The sequence below is a fragment of the Cetorhinus maximus genome, chromosome 1 (genome assembly GCF_964194155.1).
Source record: "Cetorhinus maximus chromosome 1, sCetMax3.hap1.1, whole genome shotgun sequence".
Classification (NCBI taxonomy): domain Eukaryota; kingdom Metazoa; phylum Chordata; class Chondrichthyes; order Lamniformes; family Cetorhinidae; genus Cetorhinus; species Cetorhinus maximus.
In genome coordinates, this window is record NC_135879.1 from 169,150,765 (window position 1) to 169,177,556 (window position 26,792).

General features: G+C 43.2%; 1 protein-coding gene across 1 annotated transcript in view; it reads left to right on the forward strand.

Annotated features, from left to right (window-relative positions):
- The window catches only part of dhx29 (DEAH (Asp-Glu-Ala-His) box polypeptide 29), a 161,254-nt gene that overhangs the window by 40,445 nt on the left and 94,017 nt on the right, over positions 1-26,792 (forward strand). Inside the window, exons 8-9 of the mRNA XM_078549709.1 lie at positions 1,490-1,651; positions 1,749-1,920. Of these exons, the coding sequence (XP_078405835.1) occupies positions 1,490-1,651; positions 1,749-1,920 (334 nt within the window). The remainder of the gene's footprint in view (positions 1-1,489; positions 1,652-1,748; positions 1,921-26,792) is intronic.

A 26,792-nucleotide genomic window follows, 5' to 3' on the forward strand; every position in this document is an offset into this window, starting at 1 on the left:
AACATTAGAGATTACAATTGCTATTGGGCTGCAGATATTAATAATGTTCTTGGAATACTGTCCTTGTGCATATGTCAACAATTGATGGGATTGTTCATAGCACCAGCTTTCTATAGCAGAAGAGTTAATGGACTGAATCCTGCTAAAAATATAACACGTTAACAGCATGGATTGTTACTAACGAGAAAATTGAGCAACAGGTTTAGCGGATTAAGAGATAAGGCATGAGTTGCCAACCTCCTGAATTTGCTAAAAGCAAAACACTGCGGATGCTGGAAATCTGAAACAAAAATAGCTGGAAAAATTCAGCAGGTCTGACAGCATCTGTGGAGAGGAAGACAGAGTTAACGTTTTGAGTCCGAATGACTCTTCATCAGAACTAAAGTTCCTGAATTTGCTGGTTGATTTGCTCAGCAGTGCTGTTTGCTTTTGACAACCAGCGTCTTGCCCTTAGTCTCCCTGATATTTTTAAGCATTTACTGGATTGGCGTGCAGGTATTTGCCCATTAAATCTTTACTAATAATTGTCTGGCAGTTAACAACACGAGCACCTTTTTTATTGAAGCAATAATTGTCAATCTTGTGCCAATCAACCTCTTTGGCTTAGAAATGCTACAGTATAATTTGTGGAGTCTCATTCCTTCAAGTGGTAAAATGTTGTTGTAGATTTTTTAAAATGGCATTTTTTATTTCTTTTCCTTTGTCTCTTTTTTTTCTCTTGCTTATAATCCAATTGTTCATTGCCTCCTTTTGCATCTGATTTGACTTCAATTTATCCACTTTTTTTTCTCCACTGTTCCTGTTTCTCAATCTTTAATTATCATTTGGTTAAGGCGATTTCCTTCTGTTCACCTAGCTCCCAAATGCCCTGTTGCCCTTGCCACACCGTTATTAGCTCGCAATTGCAGCAAGTAACAGTGCAAAAAATTTTTGAGTTGTAGGTTACAGAAAAAAATCATAACTAATGGGTCATGGCACAAGATACCGATTCCAACCCAATGATACTTTGGGTTGAAAAAATATGGGATGTAAGTTTATATTAAGTGAAGTTGAATTAGTGTAGGTTTAGAAAGAGCCTCAGTGAAATTGTTGACATGTTGCTTTTGCAGTATGGAAGGAATTAAGATATTAAAAATGTTGTGATATTAAAATTTTGCATATATATTTATTAGAATGGCATGTTTAATTTTGGTTGTATGCCGTAAGATTACGTTACAGAAAAGAGCAACAAGACTGATCAAAAAGTTTGACATAAATAAGTGATGCAATAACATCAAAGCACATTGCACTTTGCTGAATTGTTCCTGCGAAATTTTGTTTTTTATGAGGCCAAATTCTATGAATTACTGTCCTGGCTGGAGTTTGGCAGTTTTCCATTTGTCTTGCATTAGCATGAAAATGAATGAACTTCTGGATTTATTAAAGTGTCCTTAAGCTGTGTACTTTGGATAAAATTGTCTGTATTTTAAATTTTTAACTTTTGGTGTAGAGATTAAACAGTTGGAGAAACATCCTGCTTTTGATCCTTCAATAAAGATGGTAGATCTAAAGAAGAATGACAAAAGCTCTGCCAGACTTAATGATGATAAGCATGAAGCTGCCCTTAACTTAACTTTGCTGGAAGAATCTGCAACAAAATTAAAAGAGGAAAGTAAGTAACTGAACAATATAACACCTGTGATTATATAATACATTTTTAGCCTTTTTTTCGCACAATACTGTTTTTTTTTAACTTTCTGATCTTGTAGCTATTATAGCGAAAAATGAGCCAAAGGATGTACGGAACTTTGACTATACTTCACGAAGTTGGACAGGAAAATCTCCCAAGCAGTTTCTGATTGATTGGTGCCGGAAAAACCTTCCCACAAGTCCAGCTCCGAACTATCGTAAAATTTCTGTGGGTAAATTCTGGAAGTGTAGGTTTGTGTCTTTTGTTATATCTTTTGTCAAAATTCAGAAACATATTGACATTTTAGCCTTTAGAATGATGAAGATTTAAGGGAACTTGCATTGCTCTCAGCCAATCAATTTTTGTTGGTTTTAATTCATGGCTTTTGTTGAAAAATAATTGTGATCTATTCATATATCAAGAATAGTTTTACTTAAACAGCCATTTCCACTCTTATTATCTGCTCCTTAATTTTTCTCTCTTTTTGGCTAACCATTTTTTCTTCAAGTTTAAGATGTTTTTTTTACTTGTGTGTTTGTCTCCTTCCCTTTTCCCAATATCTATTTTGAAGATGGGAATGACTTCTTGTAAAGAATTTTCTAGGAATAATACCAGGTTATGAAGTTAAAGAAAGGCCTCTATTTGATTGATCTGACCTTTTATTTCAGTTGTGAAATGGAAGTTTGTTAACAGGTCCCTTATTGTCAGAAAGGTTTACCATTGTCTTTATTTACAAATGTTTATTCTTCTATTTTCATGTGGTCAGCTCCATTTAGGAAGAATTTACTTTTTCTTCAAATTAATTTGCTGTTCTGAACAACAGTGTCAAATCTGGGAGTGTTCTTAACTTTAACAGCCTTAAGTATTTTTGCAGCAAACTGTCTTAATTAGATAGTCAGAGCATAGTTCCAGCTTTTTAAGCAAGTGTTGGTAATTTTTGTAAAGTTTTTATGGTTTATCAAGTTTCTGCATTTCAGATTTTTAACTTTATGAAGTCTAACTTTAGACTTTAAGACTGTAGCTATTAATGGATGGGTACAGTTTATTTAGGAAGTGGGATTTTTGATACAAGATGGCCGAAATGATAACTTGAGGTTCCAATCTGTATTCAGCATGCTGGAGGAAGCGGTGCATTAAAGGGGTTGTGATGATCATGGGCGTTGATTTTTTTTTATGTGTTATGATGTGGGGGAGCCTTGAACCAAAACACCCAAACAAAGAAATTAGCAACGCAATTTCACAGTAACTTTTACTTAAAACATGAATCGGAACTAAAGCAAATTAGACATGAACTAATGGGCAAATGATACTACAAATAAAAAGGAAAATTTCACTTGAAATCTTCGATCAACAAAGATATGTCTTAAACAAGTGCAAGCATTTGCCTTCAGCATGTACGGCTTTATGTGGCTACACAGTTTCACAATACACTTATTTATTCATGTAGGGTAGGCCAGGAGTCCTATCTGACAATGGCTTTCACCCCTGAGTTTGGTTGGTGCGATTGTCATCAGCAAGGAAGACTTCTATGAACCCTTTTCTCCCTTGGGTCACAATGGTCCTCTCCAGAGTTCCTTTTCAACTGACCAACCAATAACACCCTTGTTCATGATTTGACCACTTCCACAAGAACTCTTTGGCACCTCTGAGCTATTCATGCAACTTTCCTGGTTTTATGCTGTATTAGCTAGCTCGCATGTTGCCTCCAGGAGCTCCTGTTTCCTTTTGCACCAAACCTAAATCTGACCCCCCTTTTTTTTCATTATGTCACAGGATGTGGACATAGCTGAGTAGGCCAGTATTTGTTGCGTTTCCCTAATTGCCCTTGAACTGCCACCTTGAACAGTTTTGGTCTATGTGGTATAGGTGCACCCACAGTGCTGTTAGGAAAGGAGTTCAGGATTTTGACTTGGTGACAATGAAGGAAAGGCAGTATAGTTCCAAGTCAGGATGGTGGATTGGAATGGGGCCTTGGAGGTGGTGGTGTTCCATGCATCTGCAGTCCTTGTCCTATAACCCTCCTTAAAAGCAGTAGAGGTAACAGATTTGGAAGATGCTGTCGAAGGAGCCTTGTTGAATTGCTGCAGTGTAGATGGTACACACTGCTACCACAGTGCACCAGTGGTGGATGGGGGGTGAGGCAGGGTGCCAGTCACGTGGGCTGCTTTGTCCTTGAATAAATTGGAAATACAGTCATCCAGACAAATGGAGAGTGCAGCATCACACTTCTGACTTGTGCTATATAAATGGTGGGCAGGCTTTGGGGAATCAGGAAGTGAGTTACTTGCTGCAGAATTCCCAGTCCCTGAACTGCTCTTGTAGCCATAATAGTTATATGGCTGGTCCATTTCAGTTTCTAGTTATTAGTAACACCAAGGATGTTGATATGGGGGATTTGGTGATGGTAATGCCATTGAAGGACAAATGAGATGGTTAGATTCTCTTGTTAGAGATGGTCATTGCTCAGCACTTGTGTGGCGTGAATGTTACTTGCCACTTGTCAGCCCAGGTCTTGCTGCATTTGGACATGGGCTGCTTCAGTATCGGAGGAGTCGTGAATGGTGCTGAACATTGCAATCATCAGCAAACTTCCCTACTTGGACCTTTTGATGGCAGACAGGTCATTGAAGCAGCTGAAAATGGGCCGAGGGCACTACCCTGAGGAACTCCTGGGACTGAGATGATTGACTTCCAACAACGACAACCATCTTCCTTTGTGCTAGGTATGACTCCCACCTAGTGGAGAGTTTTCTCCCTAACTCCCATTGACTTCAGCTTTGATAGGGCTCTTTACCACACTTGGATGTATGCTGCCTTGATGTCAAGTGCCCTGCCCCTGGAGTTCAGCTTTTTTGTTTGGACCAAGGCCGTAATGAGGTGAGGAACTGAGTGGCACTGGTGGCACCCAAATTGAGTCAGTGAGTCGGCTGTTGCTGAGTCAGAGCTGCATGATAGCACTGACGACACCTTTGCTGATGAACGAGAGTAGACTGGGGTTACAACTGGCCAAATTGGATTTTTCCTGGTTTTGTTTGTGCACTAAACTTAGTTGGGCAGTTTTCCTCATTGCTGAGTAGATGCTAATATTGTAGCTGTACTGGAAGAGCTTGGCTGGGGATGCAGCTCATTCTGGAGCATAAGTCTGCAGTGCTATTGCTGGAATATTGTCAGGGATCATAGACTTTGCAGTGTTCAGCCGTTTCTTGATATCGCGTGGAATAATTCGAATTGGCTGAAGACTGACATCTGTGATGCCGGGGACCTCAGGAGGAGGCTGAGATGGATCAGCCACCCAGCACTACTGGCTGAAGATGGTTGCAGATGCTTCAGTGTCCTCTTTTGCTCTGATACGCTGGCCTCCCCCTTCATTCAGGATGGGGATATATTTGAATCCTCTTCCTGCAGTTAATTGTTTAATTGTCTGCGAATGGTGATGGTAGGTTAAAGAACGGAACCCTAATCAAAGATGTAATAGTAAAGCATCTAGAAAATGAAAATACACAATAACCTCTCCAGTCCAGAATGCTTGGAACCAAGGCATTTCTAGATTTCAGAATTTTCTGGATTATAGAATAATGTTAGAATGCCTAACCGGATATGAGTACGTACCTGAGACATAAAACATGCCATAAGTGGTGTAAAGCTACACAAGTACACATTTTCAAATCAATTTGTTTGAACACTTGGGCTGATGCACCAATGCATAGGGGTCCAGAATAAAATTGAGCATTGTCAGCAGTTAAGCAATACACTTCTTTATATTCTTTAAGGCTTGTAAACCCCAATGCATTCATAGCGTACAGTTGAAGACAGCTGCAGTTATCTCAAATTGTTAAATAATCTGTACTCTCTGCTTCCCAAACTATTTTCCATTGTGACCCAATTTTACCACACAGGCACAGACGCACCTGAGGGCTGTGGGGGGCAGACGGCAAAGTGGATTTGAGACCGCAATCAGATCAGCCACAATCTAATTGAATAGCAGGTCAGGCTTGAAGGGCTGAATGACCTCCTCCTGCTCCTAAGTCCTATGCTCCTATAATTGGCCCTCTCCCCTTCCACCCCCACACACACAGTAACCAGCCTCTCTCTCTCTCTCTCTCTCTCTTTTTCTCTCTCTCTTTCTCTTCCTCCTCCCCCCCCCTCTCTCTCTCTCTCTCTCTCTCTCTCTCTCTCTTTTTTGCTGCATACGCATGCACTCAAGCATGCGCACAATCAGTTTGTCTCCCCATATATTCTGTAATCAGCCCCTCTTCCCCCACTTTTGGCTTAGCTTCCAGTGCCTATGAGACAGTGTTGCCAGCCCACAGCAAGGAGCTTGTATGGCAGGCAGATGAGCAAAGTTTGAAGCTGCCATTTGCCTTCCCAGCTCAACCGCATGAACACATGGCTTTTCCCACACAGCCCAGACAAATGAGCCAATCACTGAGTTATCTTTGCCTGCACCAAATCAGCACACAACATCCCAGACCAGTACAGTATTCAGATCTAATTGTTTCCTGAGGTTAAAGAACCCTTTGGGCTCACCGGCAGCCCTTGCTGAACCTCCGGACTGGGTCGTCACCACAGGCATCATTGCAACCTTGGAGGAGGGGAAGATTGTGACCCCCAAAAGCAATCTCAACGACCCCTCAGCTGAAAAAAAATTGGGACTGCTGGTGTTTCTGGATTTCAGATTTCTGGACTGGAGAGGTTACAGTGTATTATAGAGCTGTCAGCACAGATTCCAAAAAGGAAGGTCATGCTTAACGAACCATATTGATTTTTTTTAAATGAAGTAACAAGTTAAAATAAGTGGAATGTAGTAAAAGTAATATATTTGGATTTCCAAAAAGCTTTTGATAAGGTACTGCATAGTAGACTTCAGATCAAGATCCGAACATATGGAGTCAGGGGAAGGTAGAAGAATGTATAGCAAACTGACTACAAAACAAAAAACAGAATAGGGGGTTAAAATTAGTTACTGAAATTGACAAATGGTGAGAAATGCTGTTTCACAAGGATCCATGCTGGTACCACTGTTGTTCACCATGTATGTAAATGACTTGGACTCAAATCTGATGTATAATTTCAACATTGTCGATTGACACCAAGTTGGCTGAATATAGTTAATACAGAGCAGGAACAGTGCGGCTTGAACTGAGTGAGAAGCTAGGAGTTTGAATGAGGAAGGTTTTCACCCTCCAGTATTTGGTTCTTACTGCATTGCAATTGGAAGAGGCTGATTGGTGAGTAACTGGTAAGTTATTCTACTTATAACAAATAGCTTGTAAAGTTAAGGTATGGCAGGGCAGCTTGATGATTGGAATGTGGGAAGTCGTGGTCACCATGTGCCCTAGAAAATGCGTTTGCAAGAAGTGTCAACAGCTGCAAGAGCTTGAGTTCTGGGTTTCGGAACTCTAGTAGCGGCTGGAGTCACTGTGGTGCGTCTGTGAGGCAGGGAACCGCGTGGATAGCGTGTTTAGGGAGATGGTCATACCGCAGATTAGGAGTGTGTAGATAGAGAGGGAATGGGTGACCGCCAGGCAGTCTAAGAGAACCAGGCAGGGAATGCGTGAGTCGCTTGAGTCGGTCTCGCTCACTAACTGGTATTCCATTTTGGATACTAGTGAAAGCAATGGTTCCTCAGAGGAATGCAGCAAGAGCCAAGTCTGTGGCATCTTGGGTGACTCAGCTGCATTGGAAGGGAGAAAGAAGAGTGGAAGGGCAATTGTAATAGGGGATTCGTTAGTTTGGGGAACAGGCAAGCGTTCCTGTGGCTGTAGAAATGACTCCAGGTTGGTATGTTGTCTCGCTGGTGCCAGGGTCAAGGATGTCACAACGGCTGCAGGACGTTCTTTGGGAAGGGGGTGAATGGCCAGAGATAGTGGTCTACATTGGTAGGAAGAGGGTTGAGGTCCTGAAAGCAGATTTTAGGGAGTTAGGAAAGAAATAAAAAAAGTAGGACTTCAAAAGCAGTAATCTCCAGATTACTCCCAGTACCATGTGCTTGTGAGTATTGGGATAGGAGGATTGAGCAATTGAACACGTGGCTGGAGAATTTGTGTAAGAAAGGCATCAGATTTTGAAGGCATTGGGACTGGTTCTGGGGCAAGTGGGACCTGTGCAAATTGGACAGGTTGCACCTTAGCAGGACCGGGGCTAACATTCTTGCATGGAGATTCGCTAGTGCTTTTAGGGAGGGTTTAAAGTAAATTGGCAAGGGGAATGGGAACCTGAGAGGGAGCTTGGGTTGGAAGGAAGCAAAACTGCTAATAGGAAGTAGAAAAGTAATAAGCCAAATTAGAAACTATACGAAATGAAGGCAAGCATCAAATAGGATTAAATGCAGAATAATATTTTAAAAAGACAAATTTAAGGGCATTCTATCTGGATGCATGCAGCATTTGCAATAAGGTAGATGATTTGAAGGCACACACAGAAGTGAATGGGTATGATTTAATTGCCATTCCGGAGACGTGGTTACAGGGTGACTGTGACTCGGCACTGAATATTGAGTTTTGAGAATATTCATCATTTAGGAAGGATGGACGAAGGGGTAAAGGAGGTAGAGTAGCACTGTTAATACAGGACGAGATCAGTACATTAATGAGAGAGGAACTTAGATCAAAGGATCAAGATGTCAAATCAGTTTGGGTGGATTGGGTGGAGCTGAGAAACAGCAAGGGGCAGCAAACATTGGTGGGAGTTGTTTACAGGCCACCAAACTGTAGTGGTAATGTTGGGCATGTATAAATCAGGAAATTAGAGCTGCATGTAACATGGGTAATACAGTAATGACAGGTGATTTCAATTTACATATAGACTGGGTAAACCTAATTAGCACCCATGCTTTGGAGGATGAATTCTTCGAGTGTGTGCGAGATGGGTTTCTGGAGCATTACGTTGAGGAATCAGCTAGGAATCGGGCTATTTTAGATTTAGTATTAACTAATGAGAAAGGGCCGATTAATAACCTTGCTCTAAAGGAGCCATTAGGAAATAGTGGCCATAATATGTTTTAGAGTTTTATGTCAAGTTTGGAAGTGATATAATTCATTCTGAAACTATGGTCTTAAATCTGAATAAAGGAAATTATGAAGGTATGAGGGGCAAGTTGGCGATGATGGATTGGGAAAATGCACTTAGATTTGATGGTGGACAAACAATGGCTAGTATTTAAAGAAGTATTACATAGTCTACAACAAATATACATTCCTCTAAGACACAAAAACCCAAAAGGAAAGGTGAATCAACCGTGGCTAACCAAAGGAAGTTAAAAATGCATTAGATCAAAGGAAATGGCTTGTAAGGTTGCCAGAAAAAGTAGTAAGCCCAGTGATTGGGAGCAATTTAGAATCCAGCAAAGGATGACCAAGAAACAGATTTTTTTTTAAAAAAGGTAAAGAGAATATGAATGCAAGCTAGTGCATAAAGGCAGACTGTAAAGGTTTCTTTAGGCATGTGAAAAGGAAAAGATTAGCAAGGACAAATGTGGGCCCATTACAGGTAGAGACAGGGTAATTTATGATGGAGATTAGGGAAATGGTAGAGAAACTAAACTATAATTTGTCTGTCGTCTTAGAGGAAGATGCAGAAAATCTCTCAAAGACTAGGGATCCAAGGAGCATACGAATTAGGAACAGGAGTTGGCCACTCCGCCCCTCGAGCCTGCTCTGCTGTTCAATGAGATCATGGCTGATCTGAATGTAACCTCAACCCCACATTCCTGCCTACCTCCAATAACCTTTCACCCCCATGTTAATCAAGAATCTATCCACTTCTGCCTTAAAAATATTCAAAGACTCTGCTTCCACCACCTTTGGAGGAAGAGTGCTCCAAAGGCTTGCTACCCTTAGGAAAAAATTCTCCTCATCTGTCTTAAATGAGCGACCCCTTATTTTTAAACAGTGACCCCTAGTTCTAGATTCTCCCACAAGAGGAAACATCCTCTCCACATCCACCCTGTCAAGACCCCTCAGGATCTTAAAGGTTTCAATCAAGTGAAAATAAGGAATGGAAAGAAATTCAAGAGGTAGTACTTGAAAAATTAATTGCATTGAAGGTTGATAAATCCCCTGTGCCTGATAATCTACATCCCAGAGTATTCAAGGGTGTGACTGCAGAGGGAGTGGATGCATTGGTGGTAATCTTTCAAAATTCAATAGATTCTGGAAAGGCTCCTGTAGACTGGAAAGTAGCAAATGTAGCCCACTATTTAGGAAGAGAGGGAGAGAGAAAACTGAGAATGACAGGCTTGTTAGTTTGACATCAATAGTAGTGAAAATGTTAGTCTGTTATAAGGAATGTGATAAGTGGACACTTTGAAAATAATGATATGAATGAGCAGAGTCAACATGGATCTATGGATAGTGTTAGGGACAGGAGAGAAACAGGCAAACTGCACTTATTTCCTCTCACCACCTTTTGGTAAGTAGAAAGTGTTTTGTATTATTTTTAAAGTATGCGGTGACATGTTTTCCCAAACCCTCTGTAATCTAGTTTACTAATAACCCACAGCAAACTTGCGTTATGATTAACTCAGATTAGTTTATTTCACATTCAAAAACCTGAAGGAGTGTTTGCAACTTCCCACTGCACTATACAGACAGTGAGGAGGGATAAAAAAGAGCTTTACAACAATGGATAGTTACAGTACAAGAATCTCAGAAATTAATATTAGTTCACGTGATTTCCAGTGTCCAAATCCAATGAGGAATTCTTTGACATAGGAGCTACAGTTCAGCTGGCTGAAGACTGGAGTCGTCAAGTTCACTTGACAGTTGGTACTGATACCACAGATGAAGTAGGTACACACACAGACTGGGTTAGTTCAGCAGGTGATGGTAGGAAATTTTCCAGCGGAGACAGACTTCGAGGAGTAGGCTGTTGTTTTGCCTGGAGTTTTTTTTTTCATTATTCATTCATGGGACGTGGACTTCCCTGGCTGGGCTAGTATTAATTGCCCTTTCCAAGTTGCCCTTGAGAAAGTGGTGGTGAGCTGCTGCCTTGAACTGCTGCAGTCCATGTGGTGTAGGTACACCCATAGTGCTGTTAAGAAGGGAGGTCCAGGATTTTGACCCAGCAACAGTGAAGGAATGGTGATATTTCCAAGTCAGGATGGTGAGTGACTTGGAGGGGAACTTCCAGGTGGTGATGTTCCCATCTATCTGCTGTCCTTGTTCTTCTATATGGTAGTGGTCAAGGTTTTGGAAGGTGCTGTCGAAGGAGCTTTGGTGAATTCCTGCAGTGCATCTTGTAGATGGTGTACACTGCTGCTACTGTGTGTCGGTGGTGGAGGGAGTGAATGTTTGTGGATGTGGTGCCAATCAAGTGGGCTGCTTTGTCCTGGCTGGTGTCAAGCTTCTTGAGTGTTGTGGGAGCTGCACTCATCCAGGCAATTGAGGAGTACTCCATCACCCTCCTGACTTGTGCCTTGTAGATGGTGGAAGGCTTTGGGAATCAGGAGGTGAGTTATTCATCGCATGATTCCTAGCCTCTGACCTGCTCTTGTAGCCACTGTATTTGTATGGCTAGTCCAGTTCAGTTTCTGGCCAATGGTAACCTCCAGGATGTTGTTAGTGGCGGATTCAGTGATGGTAATGCCATTGAATGTCATGGGGTGATGGTTGGATTCTCTCTTGTTGGAGATGGTGATTGCCTGGCACTTGTGTGGCGTGAATGTTACTTGCCACTTGTCAGCCCAAGCCTGGATATTGTCCAGGTTTTGCTGCATTTGGATATTGACTGCTTCAGTATCCGAGGAGTCTCAAATGGTGCTGAACATTGTGCACTCATCAACAAACCCACTTCTAACCTTATGATGGAAGGAAGGTCATCGATGAAGCAGCTGAAGATGGTTGGGCCGAGGACACTACCCTGAGGAACCCTTGCAATGATGTCCTGGAACTGAGATCACTGACCTCCGACAACCACAACCATCTTCCTTTGTGCTAGGTATGACACGAACTAGTGTAGAGTTTTTCCCCTGATTCCCATTGACTCCAGTTTTGCAAGAGCTCCTTGATGCCATACTCAGCCAAATGCCGCTTGCGGGGTTCACCTATTGAATGTCAAACAGCATACTGCCTGTGAGGCCAAAGATGTAATGTTAAAACTGTCTAAAAGCTAGAGGCTTGGGTCACTTGACATGGCCCATTAATGGTTAATTGTAGCTTAACAAACAGTTTCTGTGCCTTTGGCTAGTATTCTATTATTCTGCCTTTAGGAGAGAGACAAGTTAGCATCTCTTCTGATATAATGAGTTTCAATCTCTCTCTTTTTTGATAGTTCAGGTTGGGGATCCAGTTCATCTGTAATTCCTCTGCTGTCATTGATTACAAAGGGCCTGTACAATGAGGTGCGAGATTCCACAGGCTGAAAATAATTCTTTTGCTCTTGTAGCTCATGTGACTGGTCGCAGCCATCTTTTATGGTTCAGCAGAAAGTCCACTTTTTTAAAAATGGCAAAAGGCTGAATTTCTGGATTTCTATTCACAGGGACCCAAGCAAAGGAAGTCATGTTTGACAAACCTGTTGGAGTTTTTTGAGAGTGTAACTTTTATTATAGATAAAGGAGAACCAGTAGATGTAGTATACTTGGATTTTCAGAAGGTTTTTCGTAAGGACACAGGAGGTTAGTAAATAAAATTAAAGCACATGGGATTGGGTGTAATATACTGCTACAGATTGAGAATTGGTTAATAGAAAACAGAGTGCAGAAGAAAAGGGTAATTCTCAGGCTGGCAGGTTGTTACTAGTGGGGCACCACAAGGATCAGTGCTGGGGCCACAGCTGTTCACAATCTATATAAATGATTTGGATGTGGGGATCAAATGTCATATTTACAGATCTGCTGATGACACAAAACTAGGTAGGGATGTGGGCTGAGAAGGATGCAAGGAGGCTTCAAGTGGATTTGGACAGGTTAAGTGAGTGGACAAGAACATGGCAGATGGAATGTAATGTGAATAAGTGTGAAGTTATCCACTTTGGTCGAAAAAAACGGAAAGGCAGAGTATTTCTTAAATGGTGAGAGGTGTTGATGTCCAGAGGGACCTGGGTGTCCTTGTTCATGAGTCACGAAAAGTTAGCATGCAGGTGTAAAAATAATTGGAAAGGCAAATGGTATGTTGGCCTTCATCACAAGGGGCTTTGAGTACAGGAACAAAGATGTCTTGCTGCAATTGTATAGAGCCTTTGTGAGAACACACCTGGAGTATTATGTACAGTTTTGGTCTCCTTGTCTAAGGAAGGATATACCTGCCATAGAAGGACAGCAACAGAGATTCGCTAGACTAATCCCTCGGATGGCAGGATTTTCTTATGGGGAAAGATTGAGGAAACAGGCCTGTGTTCTCTAGAGTTTCGAAGAATGAGAGGTGATCACATTGAAACTTATAAAATTCTTACACGGCGTGACAGGGCAGATGTGGGTGGGATGTTACCCCTGACTGGTGAGTCTAGAGCCAGGGGACACGGTCTCAGAATAAGGGGCAGGCCGTTTAAGACTGAGATGAGGAGGAACTTCTTCACTCAGAGGGTGGTGAATCTTGGGAATTCTCTACCCGAGAGAGCTGTGGAAGCTCAATCATTGAGCATGTTCAAGACAGAAATTGATAAATTTTTGGACATGAATGACATCAAGGACTAAGAGGATTGTGGGGGAAAAATGGCATTGAGGTAGATGATCAGTCATGATCTGTTTGAATGGTGGAGCAGGCTTGACGAGCCAAATAGCCTACTCCCATTTCCTATGTTTCTATGACTGCAATAATATACTGGAAAATAATAATGAACTGGCAGAATAGGCATATGATTGGCAAATGAAAATATATAGCTAAGTGTGAGATGGCATATTTTGGTAAAAAGAATGAAGAGGCCACAATTAAATGGGGTAGGGGAAAAGAGGATACAGATACACAGATCAATAAGGCTCTTGAATGGTAAACACAGCAATGAGGTTTGTTTCTAGTCAGCCAGAATGTTGAAGCAGAGGAATAATATTAAACTTGTCCAGAACTCTGGATAGATTAGATTTGGAACATTGAACGGTTGTTCTCACCTCCAGATTGTGAAAAGGTTGGACTAACACTGGGGAAGCTATGGAAAACATTTTCCAGAACAATACCAAAGATTCTGCCCATTGGGAAAGATTGAAAGGCTTGGGGCTCTTTTTTTCCAGAAAACAGTAAGGCAGGGTGACCTGTTGGAGCTCTTGAAGATTATGAAAGAATTTGAAAGGGTAAATATAGAGAAGATGTGTTCACTTGCAGGGGAGACCAGAATTAGGGGCCATAAATATAAGTTCATAAACTAATATTTTCAGAGGGAATTCAGAAGAAAATTATTTTCCAGAGAGTGGTTACATTGTGGAACTCTGTACTGCAGGGAATAATTGAGGCAAATTAAGTGATGCATTCGAGGGAAAATTAGATGAGCACATTGTGGATAAAGGAATAATCAAAGAGGGGTGGGAAGAGACTCGAGTGGTGCATAAGTGCTGTATGAACCTGATTGGCCAAGTGGCTTCTTTCTATACTGTCAATACTTAATGTTCAAGGATCTCAAGAAGGGAAGGGTAGATGATAGTGAGAAGTGAAATATTGGATGGCAGTTGAAGTACATGCCTAGGTCAGGATGGGGTTTTTTGGCAACAGAGGGGCACTAGGTGAGCAGGAAAGCATTTAACCATGTTGACATAAGACATAGTTGAATGCTGTAGAGTAGCAAATGTAATGCCCTTATTTGTCTCCACAAGTGGAAATTCTAGAATGAGTTTTCAAGGACCTGTTGATGGAATATTTAGGGAGATATAGATTAAGTGATAAAATGGGATCTCATGTTAGAGCAATTTAATATAATTCTTTGTTAAAATATGGATGCAGTTAAGGTCGACACGTAAAATGATGTGCGGTGACATCGGGCGGCACTCCCGGCGTCACCCCGCCCCATTTAAATTTTCAGGAAGGCGGGGGCGCAGCGAAATCAGCTGCGTGCCCACCGACCTGTCAATGGCCAATTGAAACCATTGACAGTCAATTAAGTAATTAAAGGACCTGCCCATCCAACCTTAAGGCTGGCGGGCAGGCCAGGAGGCCCGGTGCGAATTAGAAAAAACATGAAACATCATCCATGGGCGGGATGAGGTTTCATGTAGGTTTTTAAAAATTTGAATAAAGTTTTTGTAAAAATTATGGACATGTCCCAACTCAGATGACAATGTCACATGAGGGGACATGTTAGGAAAATTTTATTTTTCTATTTTTAGGTTTTTAACATTTAGAGCCGATCTCCCTGAGGCTGCACTTAGCCTCAGGGAGATGAGTGCGCTCTTTCGCTTTTGGGGCTCCCCCCCCGCCCGCACAGGGAGCACATAGCGCTTCTGCGCGGACATCATGCTGGCCAGGCCTTAATTGGCCCACCCATGTGGGGGGCGCCGATTGGAAGCGTGCCTGTGCACGCCCGGCCTTCAACTTCACCCCCAACGGGGTGAGGGAAATTCAGCCCATGAACATATAAATTAGGAGCAAAAGTAGACCACTCCTCCCCTTGAGCCTGCTCCACCACTCATGGCTGATCTGATTGTAACCTTAACTCCACATTCCTGCCTATCCCTGGTAACCTTTCATCCACTTACTTATCAAGAATCTATCTACCTCTGCCATAAAAATATTCAAAGACACTGCTTCTACCACCTTTTGAGGAAGAGAGTTCCAAAGACCCACGACCCTCAGAGAAAAAATTCTCTTCATCTGTCTTAAATGGGTGATCCATTATTTTTAAACAGTGACCCCTAATTCTCGATTCTCCCAAAAGTAGAAACATCCTCTCCACATCCACCCTGTCAAGACTCCTTGGGATCTAATATGTTTCAATCATGCCGCCTCTTCCTGTTTTAAGCTCCAGCGGGGACAAGCCTAGTCTGTCCAACCTTTACTCATAAGACAACCTGCCAATTCCTAGTATTAGTTCAGTAAACTTTTTCTGACCTTCTAATGCATTTACATCCTTCCTTAAATAAGGCCAATGCCATACACAGTATCCAGATGCGGTCTCACTAGTGCTCTGTATAACTGAAGCATAATCTCCCTACTTATGTCTTCGATTCCCCTCGCAATAAGTGATGACATTCTATCAGCTTTCCCAGTTACTCGCAGTACCTGCATACTAGCCTTTTGTGATTCATGCATCAGGACACCCAGATTCCTCTGCATCTCAGAGCTCTGCAGTCTCGCCATTTAGATTATATGCTTTTTTAATCTGCTTGCCAAAATGGACAATTTCACATTTTCATTTGCCAGATCTTTGACCACTCATTTAACCTATCTATGTCCCTTTGTAGCCTCCTTATGTTCTCTTCACAATTTAATTTCCTATTCATTATTGTATCATAAAATTTAGCAATCATACCTTCATCAAAGTCAACTACATAAATTTTAAGAAGTTGAGGCCTCCGTACTGGCCCCTGTGGTTCTGCAATGATCTCTGGGGTTCTGCACTTGTGACACCTTGCCAACCAGAAAATGACCAATTTATGCCTACTGTTTCCTGTTAGCTAGCTAATCTTTTATCATTGCCAACATGTTACCCCTTACACCATGAGCTTTTATTTTCTGCAATAACCTTTGATGTGGCACCTTATCAAATGCCTTCTGGAAATCTAAATACATCCACCCTTTATCTGTAACACACATTACTTCTTCAAAGAACTCCAATAAATTGCTTAAGATGATTCCCCTTTAACAAAACCCATGTTGAATCTGCCTGATTAGCTTGAATTTTTCTAAGTGCCCTGCTATAACGTCTTTAATTAATTCTAGCAGTTTACCTATGACAGATGTTAAGCTAACTGGCCTATAATTTGCTGCTATCTGTCTCCCTCCCATTTTCAATAAAGAAGTTGCATTCGCTATTTTATGTGGTCTATCATTGAAAAATAATTAAGAAAATTAGTATGCTTGCTGCTGGGGCAAGTCCTCTTCAAGCCCTTGAATGATCAAGATGACAGAATAGCAAGGGTGGTTAATGCCAAAGATGTGGACAAACTGCAGGGAAAGTTGAGGAATGGACCAACAAGTGGCACATGCTGCTTAATGTAAATAAGTATAAAATCATGCACTGAGGAAAACAAAATAAACAGAAGGATTATAGGTTTAATGTAAAAAATGCTTGGTGTGATTCCATTGCTTGGAGCCATTACTAGCCTAGCAGAAGATGGTCGTGGTTGTTGGAGGTCAATCACCTCAGTCCCAGAGCATTACTGCAGGAGTTCCTCAAGGTGGCATCCTAAGCTCAGCTGCTTTGTCAATGCCCTTCCTTCCATCGTAAGGTCAGCAGTGGGGATGTTTGCTGATGACTGCACAATTATCATTCATGACTGTTCAGATACTGAAGCAGTCCAAGTACAAATGATAATAGCCAGGCTTGGGCTGACGAGTGGCAAGTCACATTCGTGCCACACAAGTTGCAGGCAATGACTATTGCTAACAAGAGGATCTAACTATTGCTTGACATTTCAATGGCATTACCATCACTGAATACCCACTATCCACATCCTGGGGGTTACCGTTGACCAAAACTGAACTGGACTAGCCATATAAATACTGTGGCTACAAGAGTAGGTCAGAGGTTAGGAATCATGCGACAAGTAACTCACTTCCTGACTCCCCAAAGCCTATCCACCATCTACAAGGCACAAGTCAAGTATGTAATGGAATACCCTCCACTTGCCTGGATGAGTGCAACTCCAACAGCGTTCAAGAAGCTTGGCACCAGCCAGACAAAGCATCCCATTTGATTGGCACTCCATCCACAAGCACTCACTCCCTACAACACTGACGCCCAGTGGCACCAGTGCGTTCCAATTACAAGATACACTTCAGCAACTCGCCAAGGCTCCTTTGACAGCACTTTCCAAACCCATGACCGTTATTACCTAGAAGGACAAGGGCAGCAGATACATGGGAGCACCACCACCTGGAAGTTCCCCTCCAAGCCACTAAACATCCTGACTTGGAAGTATATCGCTGTTCCTTCACTGTCGCTGGATCAAAACCCTGGAACTCCCTAACAGCACTGTGGGTGTACCTACACCACATGGACTGCAGCGGTTCGAGAAGGCATCTTGCTACCACCTTCTCCAGGGCACTTAGGAATGGGCAATAAATGCTGACCTAGCCAGTGACACCCACATCGCATGAATGAATAAAAAAAGAAATACTGATGTGTATCAGGAAAGAAATCTGATAAGCATGGTAGATAAATCGCTTGAAATTAATTAAATTTGTGACTCTTATCAAAAAAACATGGGTTATTGGGAATGTAAAAGAGGAATGGTGATTAACAGGTCACTATTTATTTATAATCTTGGTCCGGTCCTATCTAGATGATTGTGTGCAACTGCTACAAATTTGTTACAAGAAAAACTGTTGCTATTACAAATATCTTCTTGATTCAGTGGTGTCAATTGCTTGTTTAAGCATTTAAAAAAAATACAGTTGACTCAGTGCCCGTATTTGCGTGAATGTGAGGATAATTCAGGAATGTATCAATGGCGCCTCCTTGTGACCTGGAGCAAATCCTTTCCTCTTTGCATATGGACTTCAGTCTCTCTCAAGGTTAACACGAGGTGAGTCGAGGCTGGATTTCATTCATAAAACCGCTATCTTCCACAGTAAAGTAAATTTTTAAAGGCAGTAGTTACGATCCAATTTATGGTTCATTGGTTGCAACTTATCTCTGTTCTACTTCAGTGCTTCACCTGGATTTAAATAAGACCTCTCATTACCACCTTTCTGGTTTTCATACCTCACGGCTTCTTCTGAGGCCTTCACAGCTTTCCTTCGAACACAAGCTGCCTAAAACCCAAAAAATGACTTTTTAAAAATAAAAACTGGCTCCAGAATCAGCTTTTGGTCAAACTGATTAAACATTTCCTCTGCCCAAATAAATCAACCAGCCCAATTCGATTGCAGTCCCTGTTGAGTTCAAATTGACAGAGCTGTCACAATGAGTTGGATATTTATTAGTAGTGGGCAGAATGCTCCCACAAGCTTTGGAATCCCAACGTCGAGACTGAATTGGAATCATGAGTTTGCACGTGACTGCAGCAAGTTCGGCTCAGGAATCTTCTGGGACACCGCCTCTTAATTGGCCATCTCTAAGCTCGATGGTGGGCTTTTATGTGCTGGCAGCTCTAGAGCCTCACCAGCTCCATGGGTAGAGGTGGGTGCAACTGATGCAGGCAGGTGACTGCGAGGGCACTTAACATGAAAGCGGACTCACTGGTCTGCACATCAGTAATTAAATAGCTGGAATATAGAATGCTAGGTTATTTGGGGTGGAGGGGAAGCTCCTCCACTGGATCATAATCATGGCCTTTTATTAATTTAGTCTCCCCTTGGTTGCATTGGAGCCTCTGGTTCCGATGGCTCTTCGGCCTGCCATAAGGAGGCCACCTCCATTACTTTGGCAGCCTCTTCACGTGATGGGGGCCACTCCGGCAGCAAAATGGCAGAGAAGCTGCAAAATCACCTCATTTGAGGCACTAACTATGCAAATTAGATGCTTGCCCCCCATGGAGCGGCTAGCTGACTCACTTTCCATCCCACTCCTGATGGCAGGAATGCGGTAGGGAGGAGTCCTGGCACAATTATCTGATATCCCCCTCTTATTCCACACACCTCCCGCAACCACAATCCTGTCCCTCCCACCATGGTGCGGGGAGATTTAGCTCTGCATCTTCCATTCTTTTTAAGTGTTTCTCGTGGCTTCATCCGAAATTTAATCTACACCTTTTTGCACTGTCCCATGAATGATAAATGCTACAGTGTTATGTTTAGCTGAGGAGTCATATTATTAGTGTTCGGTGTAGACATACTTGATTGACCAGGATTAGATAGTCTGTTCATCGATCTGGGGAGAAGGGTAATGGGAAATTAAAGGGTGTTGGGGACTGAACTGGGGGGATTTGAGACCAAGAGCAGGAAATGAAATATGTCAGATTGCTGCTGTGGGAGAGTCAGTGACAAGTCGTGACAGGTGCTCTAGGTATATTAGAGGGAGGCTGTGATTTTGACTCAGGTGGCAACCCTACAGTTGGTTGGATTGGAGGGAGGGCATATTGCTCAAAGAAAAATGCGTTGGGCTGGATTGAATGGACAAATGCAAAATCAGTTGTGAAAAGAGCTGGATGCGTGGGATTTTTGAATCCAGGGTAGTGGCTAATGTATGCCTATGGCTTGAGAAAAAAACCTTAAATTACATAGGCACAAGAGAGAGCTATACAAAGCAAGAACATCTTTAGGATAGAGAATCGGCGATCAGAAATAATCTCCAGTGGCCAATGCTACCTCGTCTACCTGGAATTGGTGACTCAAGCCCAGAGGTTGAATCCAGGTTGGAAAAGGAAGGTTGAAAATAGAGGTCAGAGGATTCTGGTCAGGAAGGAAGTCAGTAGCTGTGGTAGGTTGACAGCCAGAGTGAAATGCAGCAAAGAAATCTTTTTTTAAAAAAAAGTACAGACAGTGGAGATGAGAGAGAGAGATCTGCAGACAGTTTGGATAAAAATGTAGTTTATAAGAATGAGAGGCAATCTCATTGACGCATACAAAATTCTTAGAGGGATCATGGAGTAGATGCAGGAAGGATGTTTTCCCCTGGCTGGGGGTGGCTGGACCCAGGAGGCACAGCATCAGAATAAGACATAGGCCTATAGGACTAAGACCCCAGAGGGCTGTGGAGGCTTAGTCATTGAGTGTATTCAAAACAGAGATTGATATATTCTTAGATATTAAAAACATCAAGGGATATGGTGATAGTGCAGGCAAATGGGATCAGGCTCAAGGGAATGAATGGCGGCCTACCCCTATTTCCTATCTTCCTAAGGCAAGGTCATTGACTGGATTCAATGGAAGTGATGGGGGTCTAGCACCCTGGCTGGAGGGTTGGCAGGAGCCCCACAGCCACTCTTTAGGGAAGGTCCACAGAATTAAGTGCCACTTAGGCACTTGACAGGCCACTGGCGGGCCTCCCCTGACCACCCCAACCCCCATTCCGAAACACCAGGTTCAAGGACCTTGTGGGTAGAAGCCCTGCCCACTGAGGTGCTGGCCAGTCAGAGGCTGGTATCTCTTCTGCACACAGTAGTGCCACTTGTGAAGTGATGGCTGCTGCTGGTATGACAAACCTGAAGCTTTGGATTGAGGAGGGACCCAAGTACAGGAGAGTGATGGTAGGAGTGGGGCGTCACAGGGTGAGGGTTGTTGAGGGGAAAGTTGGCAGCAATGGGGGGAGGAGGAATGGCTCTCAGCGGGATCCCCTTCCTGATGCCAGGTCCTGAAAACAGACAGAAGTGCCTTTGAACAAGCACCCCACCCCTAACCCACAAGCAGTCACGCCAGGGTTTGCTCATCACACGCCCCCACATGGCGAGCCCCCTGTCTGCTGCTGGGTTAATACCATTAACTGGCTATTTAAGGGCCTCAATTGGCGGCAGAGCGGTAAGGCCATCCACAGGCCTTTACGTCACAGACTTAGTCGGAATGGTGGAACCCATCTGCCCTATTACACGTAGCCTCTTCCACCACCTCACTACGAGGGAGGGCATTAAATTCCACCCCTTTTGTGTAGACAAAGTTACAGTGAGATTTGAAAACATTAGCTTACAATTATGAAGGGCTTTGACAGAATAAATTGGAAGAAAATGTTTCGACTTGTGGAAGGGTCAATAACCAGAGAACAGATTTCAGATGATTAGCAAAAGACCTGGAGGGAGGTGAGAGTTTTTCACTTGGCGAGTTGCTGTGATTTGTAAGGGCGGTGGAAGTAGACTCAGTGGTAACTTTCAAAATGGAATTGGATAAATACTTGAAAAGGATATGTTTTCTGGTCAATGGGGCAAAAGGAAGGAGGTGTGGGATTAATTTTGAAAGCTCTTTCAAAGTGTTGCAATGTTGGGCCAAAACACCCACCTGCACTGTGTCATTGTATAATGATTTTTTCTCTTCTCCTCCTCCTCCTCCTCTTTGGGAAGTGTTGATTTAGTATTGCAGATGCTGTTCACCCTCAGTCAAATGGCCAACATTTGTTAGACCAAGATGATTGCCCTTGAAGGCAGTGCAAATGGGTCTGATCATGCCCTCGCCACATGCGCACACGCTTCAGTTCCCCAGTCAGGGGCTGCTTACTCTTTAGCTGCCCAGCCATACAGGCACTTGCATCTGTAATCATTGCCGGAGACCAGCTCGCACGTCCTTCCATTTAGATGGGGGGGTGGTTTTCAGAAATGCACTGTTCAGAAATGTCTCGCAGCATCTGCCCATGTGGCCTGGTAGACAGGAGCAGGAGGTGGTGACAAAGCCACTCCAGTAACAGTTTTACATGTGGCACCGTGTAAACATCGGGCTCTGGAGCAGGAGTCTAAGTACTAGCAGCGGTCACCAACATAGTGGTGCACAATTGTGAAGGAAGCAAGATTGCCATCAGAGCCAAACATGTCAGGCAGATGTCACTGTGATGGAGAGTGTGGATACCACAGGGGACAGAGCACCGTGAATACCAGAGGGTATCAGCCATGGCTCAGGAGTAACACTTTGTGTTCAGCCAGGGTCACTCAGCTCCAGACCTCATTACAGTCTTAGTCCAAACATGGACAAAATAACTGAACTCCATAGTGAGGTGAGAGTGACTCAATTATGTCCCTTGACATAATTTGTCCAAGTGTGGCGTCCAGGAGCCTAACAAAACTGAAATTAATTGGAATCGGGGAAGACTCTGCACTGGTTGGAGTCATGCCTAGCACAAGGGAAGATGGTTGTGGTTGTCTGAGGTCGATCATTTCAGTCCTGTAACATTGTTTCGGGTTCCTCAGGGCAGTGTCCTAGACCCAACCATATTCAGCTGCTTCATCAACGACCTTCCCTCTGTCATAAGGTCAGAACTGGGAATGTGATTGCATGGCGTTCAGCACCGTTTGCAATTCCTCAGATACTGAAGCAGTCTGTGTCCAAATGCAGCAAGACCTGGACAACATTCACGCTTGGGCTGACAAATGGCAAGTAATATTCGTGCCACACAAGTGCTGGGCAATGACCATCTCCAACAAGAGAGAATCTAATCATCTCTTCTTAACATTCAATGGCATTACCATTGCTGAATCCCCCATTATCAACATCCTGGGAGTTACCATTGCCAGAAACTTAACTGGGGCAGCTAAATAAATACTGCAGAGCTGGGCATTCTGCAGTGAGTATCTCACCTCCTGACTCTACAAGGCACGTCAGGAGTGTGATGGAATACTCTCTATTTGCCTGGATGAGCGCAGCTCCAACAACACTCAAGAAACTCAACATTGTTCAGGGCAAAGCTTGATTGGCATCCCATCCCAACATCTTCAATATTCACTCTCTCCACAACTACACAGTGGCAGCAGTGTGTACCATCTACAAGATGCATTGCAGCAACTCACCAAGGTCCCTTCGACAGCACCTTCCAAACCCACTACAAAAGACAAAGGCAGCAGACGCATTGGAACACCGCCACATGCAAGATCTCTTCCAAGCCACACACCATTTTTACTTGGAATTATATCACCATTCTTTCAATGTTGCTGGATCAAAATCCTGGAACTTCCTTCCTCACAACACTGAGTGCACCTATACCAGATGGGCTGCAGCAAGAAGGCAACTCACCATCTTTCCGAGGGCAATTAGGGATGTGCAACAAATACTGGCCTTGCCAGAGGCACCCACATCCCATGAAAGCACAAAAGAGAATGTCTCTAATAGGGTGTAAGGTAGGAGAGATTAAATGACAAAGGGTTAATGATGCAGAGGAAAAAGGGGATGGTAATTGTACATTTTAAGAACATAAGAAATAGGAGCAGGAGTAGGCTATTCAGCCCTTCGAGCCTGTTCTGCCATTTAATGAGATCATGGCTGATCTCTATATCCCTTGATGTTCTTAATATATAAAAATCTATCCATCTCCATCTTGAACATCCTCAGCGACTGATCCTCCATAGTCCTCTGGGACAGAGAATTCCAAAGATTCACCACCTGCTGAGTGAAGAAATTCATGCGCATTTCAGTCTTAAGTGGCTTGTCCCTTATTTTGAGACCGTGTCTACCCTGTCGAGCCCCATGAGATATTGTATGTTTAAATGATATCACCTCATTCTTTTAATCTTCAGAGAATAAAGACTCTGTCTATTTAATCCTTGTAAAACAATCCCTCCATCCCAGGAATTAATCTGGCAGAGAAACAAAAGGTGGGGCTAGAGGAGGCATAAACATCAGTCATCATTAACAGCTACTGTCTGAAAAATGGAAGCAGTGGTTATAATTTGAAACACTAACTCTTGCCAATGCAGGGTGGCTATTGACAGCGCTTGCGCACATGCAGACTTGTCAGCGTGTGCACAGAATCCAATGGTGTCATTTGCAGGAGAAACAAATCCATTCTCGAATGGTGATGGCTTCTTTTCGGCAGTCTTCAAAATTAATAATTATTTCATTGCCTATGTAGCCCCAAAATGATTTATACTGCAAAAAAAAAATGCAACCAGTTGGACCATCCCTCTGAACTAATTAAATGGCTTGTCTGAAATTTCAAGCAATTGATCACTTCCTCAGCCTCTCTGTCTCTGTTTCTCCTGCTTTCTCTCTCTTCTTCACCCCCCAAGCCATTTCTTCTCATTGCACTTTTTGCTAAGTTTCTAAAAAAGACACCAACGTGATGTCATTTTAATTGGGATTTATGGGTGAAGATGAGATGGCGGAGTGGGTCCCATTTGCTACTTGCTCTTTTCAGCCCTCTGAGCTTTCAGGTGAGTTGTGCATGGAGGGTATTGTTAAGTGTTAACTTGCTGTTGCCAGCACTGTAGTATTTCCAATTCCAGGGCCAGTGATGTGCCCTGCTACATGTTGCCCCTATAAAGATGGCGGCTGCGCATGTGCGGAATTGGCAGCAAATGCAGCCAGTTTGAATTTGTTGAACTCCATGACAAGTAATGAAGGCTGTAAAGAAGTCAAAGTGGGATTGGGGTAGAGAAATAAAATGACAGGTGACCAGAACCTTGGAATCACGCTTGCAGGCTGAACATTCATGTTCTGCAAACTGATCACTCATCTGTATTAGATCTCCCCAATGTAGCAGAGATCATATCATGAGCACCAAATACAGCATACTTTTTTTATTTCATGACACGCGAGTGTTGCTGGCAAGACCAGCTTTTGTTGCCCATTCCTAATTGTCCTTGAAGGTGACAGTGAGGTACTGAAGTCCATCTGGTGACGGTAAACTCTCATTTGTCATTTATTCTCTCCTGCCTTACACGTTATCGTGGACCTTCCCTGTTGTTTTTTCCTCCCCTCTCACTTGCCCTGCCTCTGTACTTGTATTTATTCTTTCATGGGATGTGGGCAACTCTGGCAAGGCCAGCACTTGTTACTGATTCCTAATTGCTATTGAAAAGGCGGTGCTGAGCAGCCACCTTGAACTGCTGGAGTCCATTTGGCGTAGGTACACGCATAGTGCTGTTAGGAAGGGAGCTCCAGGAATTTTTTTCTGTGACAGTGAAGGAACAGTGATATAATGGAACGGACCTTGCAGGAGGTGGTGTTCTAATGCGGCTGCAGTCTTTCTTCAAGGAGGTAGAGGTCGTGGGTTTGAAAGGAGCCTTGGTGAGTTGAGCAGTGCATCTTGTATATGGTAAAAACTGCTGCCACTGTGCACCAATGTTGGAGTGAATGAATGAATGTTTAAGGTGGTGGATGGGGTGCTGCCCAAATAATCTGCTTTGTCTTAGATGGTGTCAAGTAGAGTGTTGCTGGAGCTGCACTCATCCTGACAAGTGGAGAATATTCCATCACACTTCTGATTTGTGCTTTGTAGATGGCGCACAGGCTTTGGAAAGTCAAGGTGAATTATTCACTGCAGAATTCCCAGTCTGACCTCCTCTTGTACCCATAGTGTTTATATGGCTCATCCGATTAAGTTTAATGATAGCTGCCCCCCACCCCCTGATATTGATGCTCAATTGAAAGAGATATAAGTAAATTGCATGTTTCATCTGGAAGGGATGTTCGGGATCCTGGGTGGCGGGGAGGAGTTAGAGCAGGTGATACATTTCCTGCCCCTGCTTGGTTTGGCCTTATATTTCTTGCCATACAATTATTGAGGGTCCATTTAGGAGTGGTTTACATGTACCTTCTCTAATCTGGATCCGAGTGCTTGCTGCTGCCGGTCACTCCCTCCACAATAGCGGTCTAATTGCCAACTTTGGCTAACATTTATGATCTATCTGTTATGTGACCCTTCCGTGTCTCTGCTTGTTATTTCCACTTATTTTCTCTTTTCCACTGGAACATTTGGCCTTCTACACTGGTCCAACCAAATTTAATGTAAACTTTAGGAACAGCTCTTTTACTCCTTGGCACTCTGCAGCACTCTAAAGCAGCACCAAACCTTAATTTCTCTCCCTTGGCCTTTTCTCTTATTTCTCTGCTTGTTTCTTCTATCTGCCTTTCAGTTTGGAGCTCTTTTGACTGTTTTGTCCTTCTTTTGCCTCTTTAATGTTGGACATTTAATCTTTCCAGCACATTTCACATCCTAGGGCCAGGATTTTACATTTTACGGCGGGCTCGACACACATGCGCGTAAAATGGCGCATGGTGACGTTGGGCGTGTGTCCCGACATCACCATGCGCCATCGTGATATTTCGGAAGGTGGGCGCGCTATGAGTACGGAGGCGTGCCTGCCATTAATTAACGGGCCAGTTATGGCCCTTGAGGCAGCAATTGATTTCCGTTTTGCGCAGCCTGTGCGTTTTTCCGCCTGTGTAATGCCCTGAAGTGGGCAGGCGGGTAGGCCACATTTTCAAAAACCTCATCCAGAGGCGGGAAAAGAGGGGTGAGCGGGCTCGCTAATGCGAGTTGTTAAAACTTTAGATTATTACTTACTGCTGCTTGCTTGTGTGAACTGGGCAACTTCATTTCGCTTCAGAGCTGCTTTGACAGAAATAACAGGCTTCAGTTCAGGACTCCGGAGGAGTCACAACACTTGGGGCTTTCCAAGTATCAGACAGCCTTCCCTTACCCTTGGAATGTGGATTGTGGTCTCCACTGGAGGCACCTCCTCCTG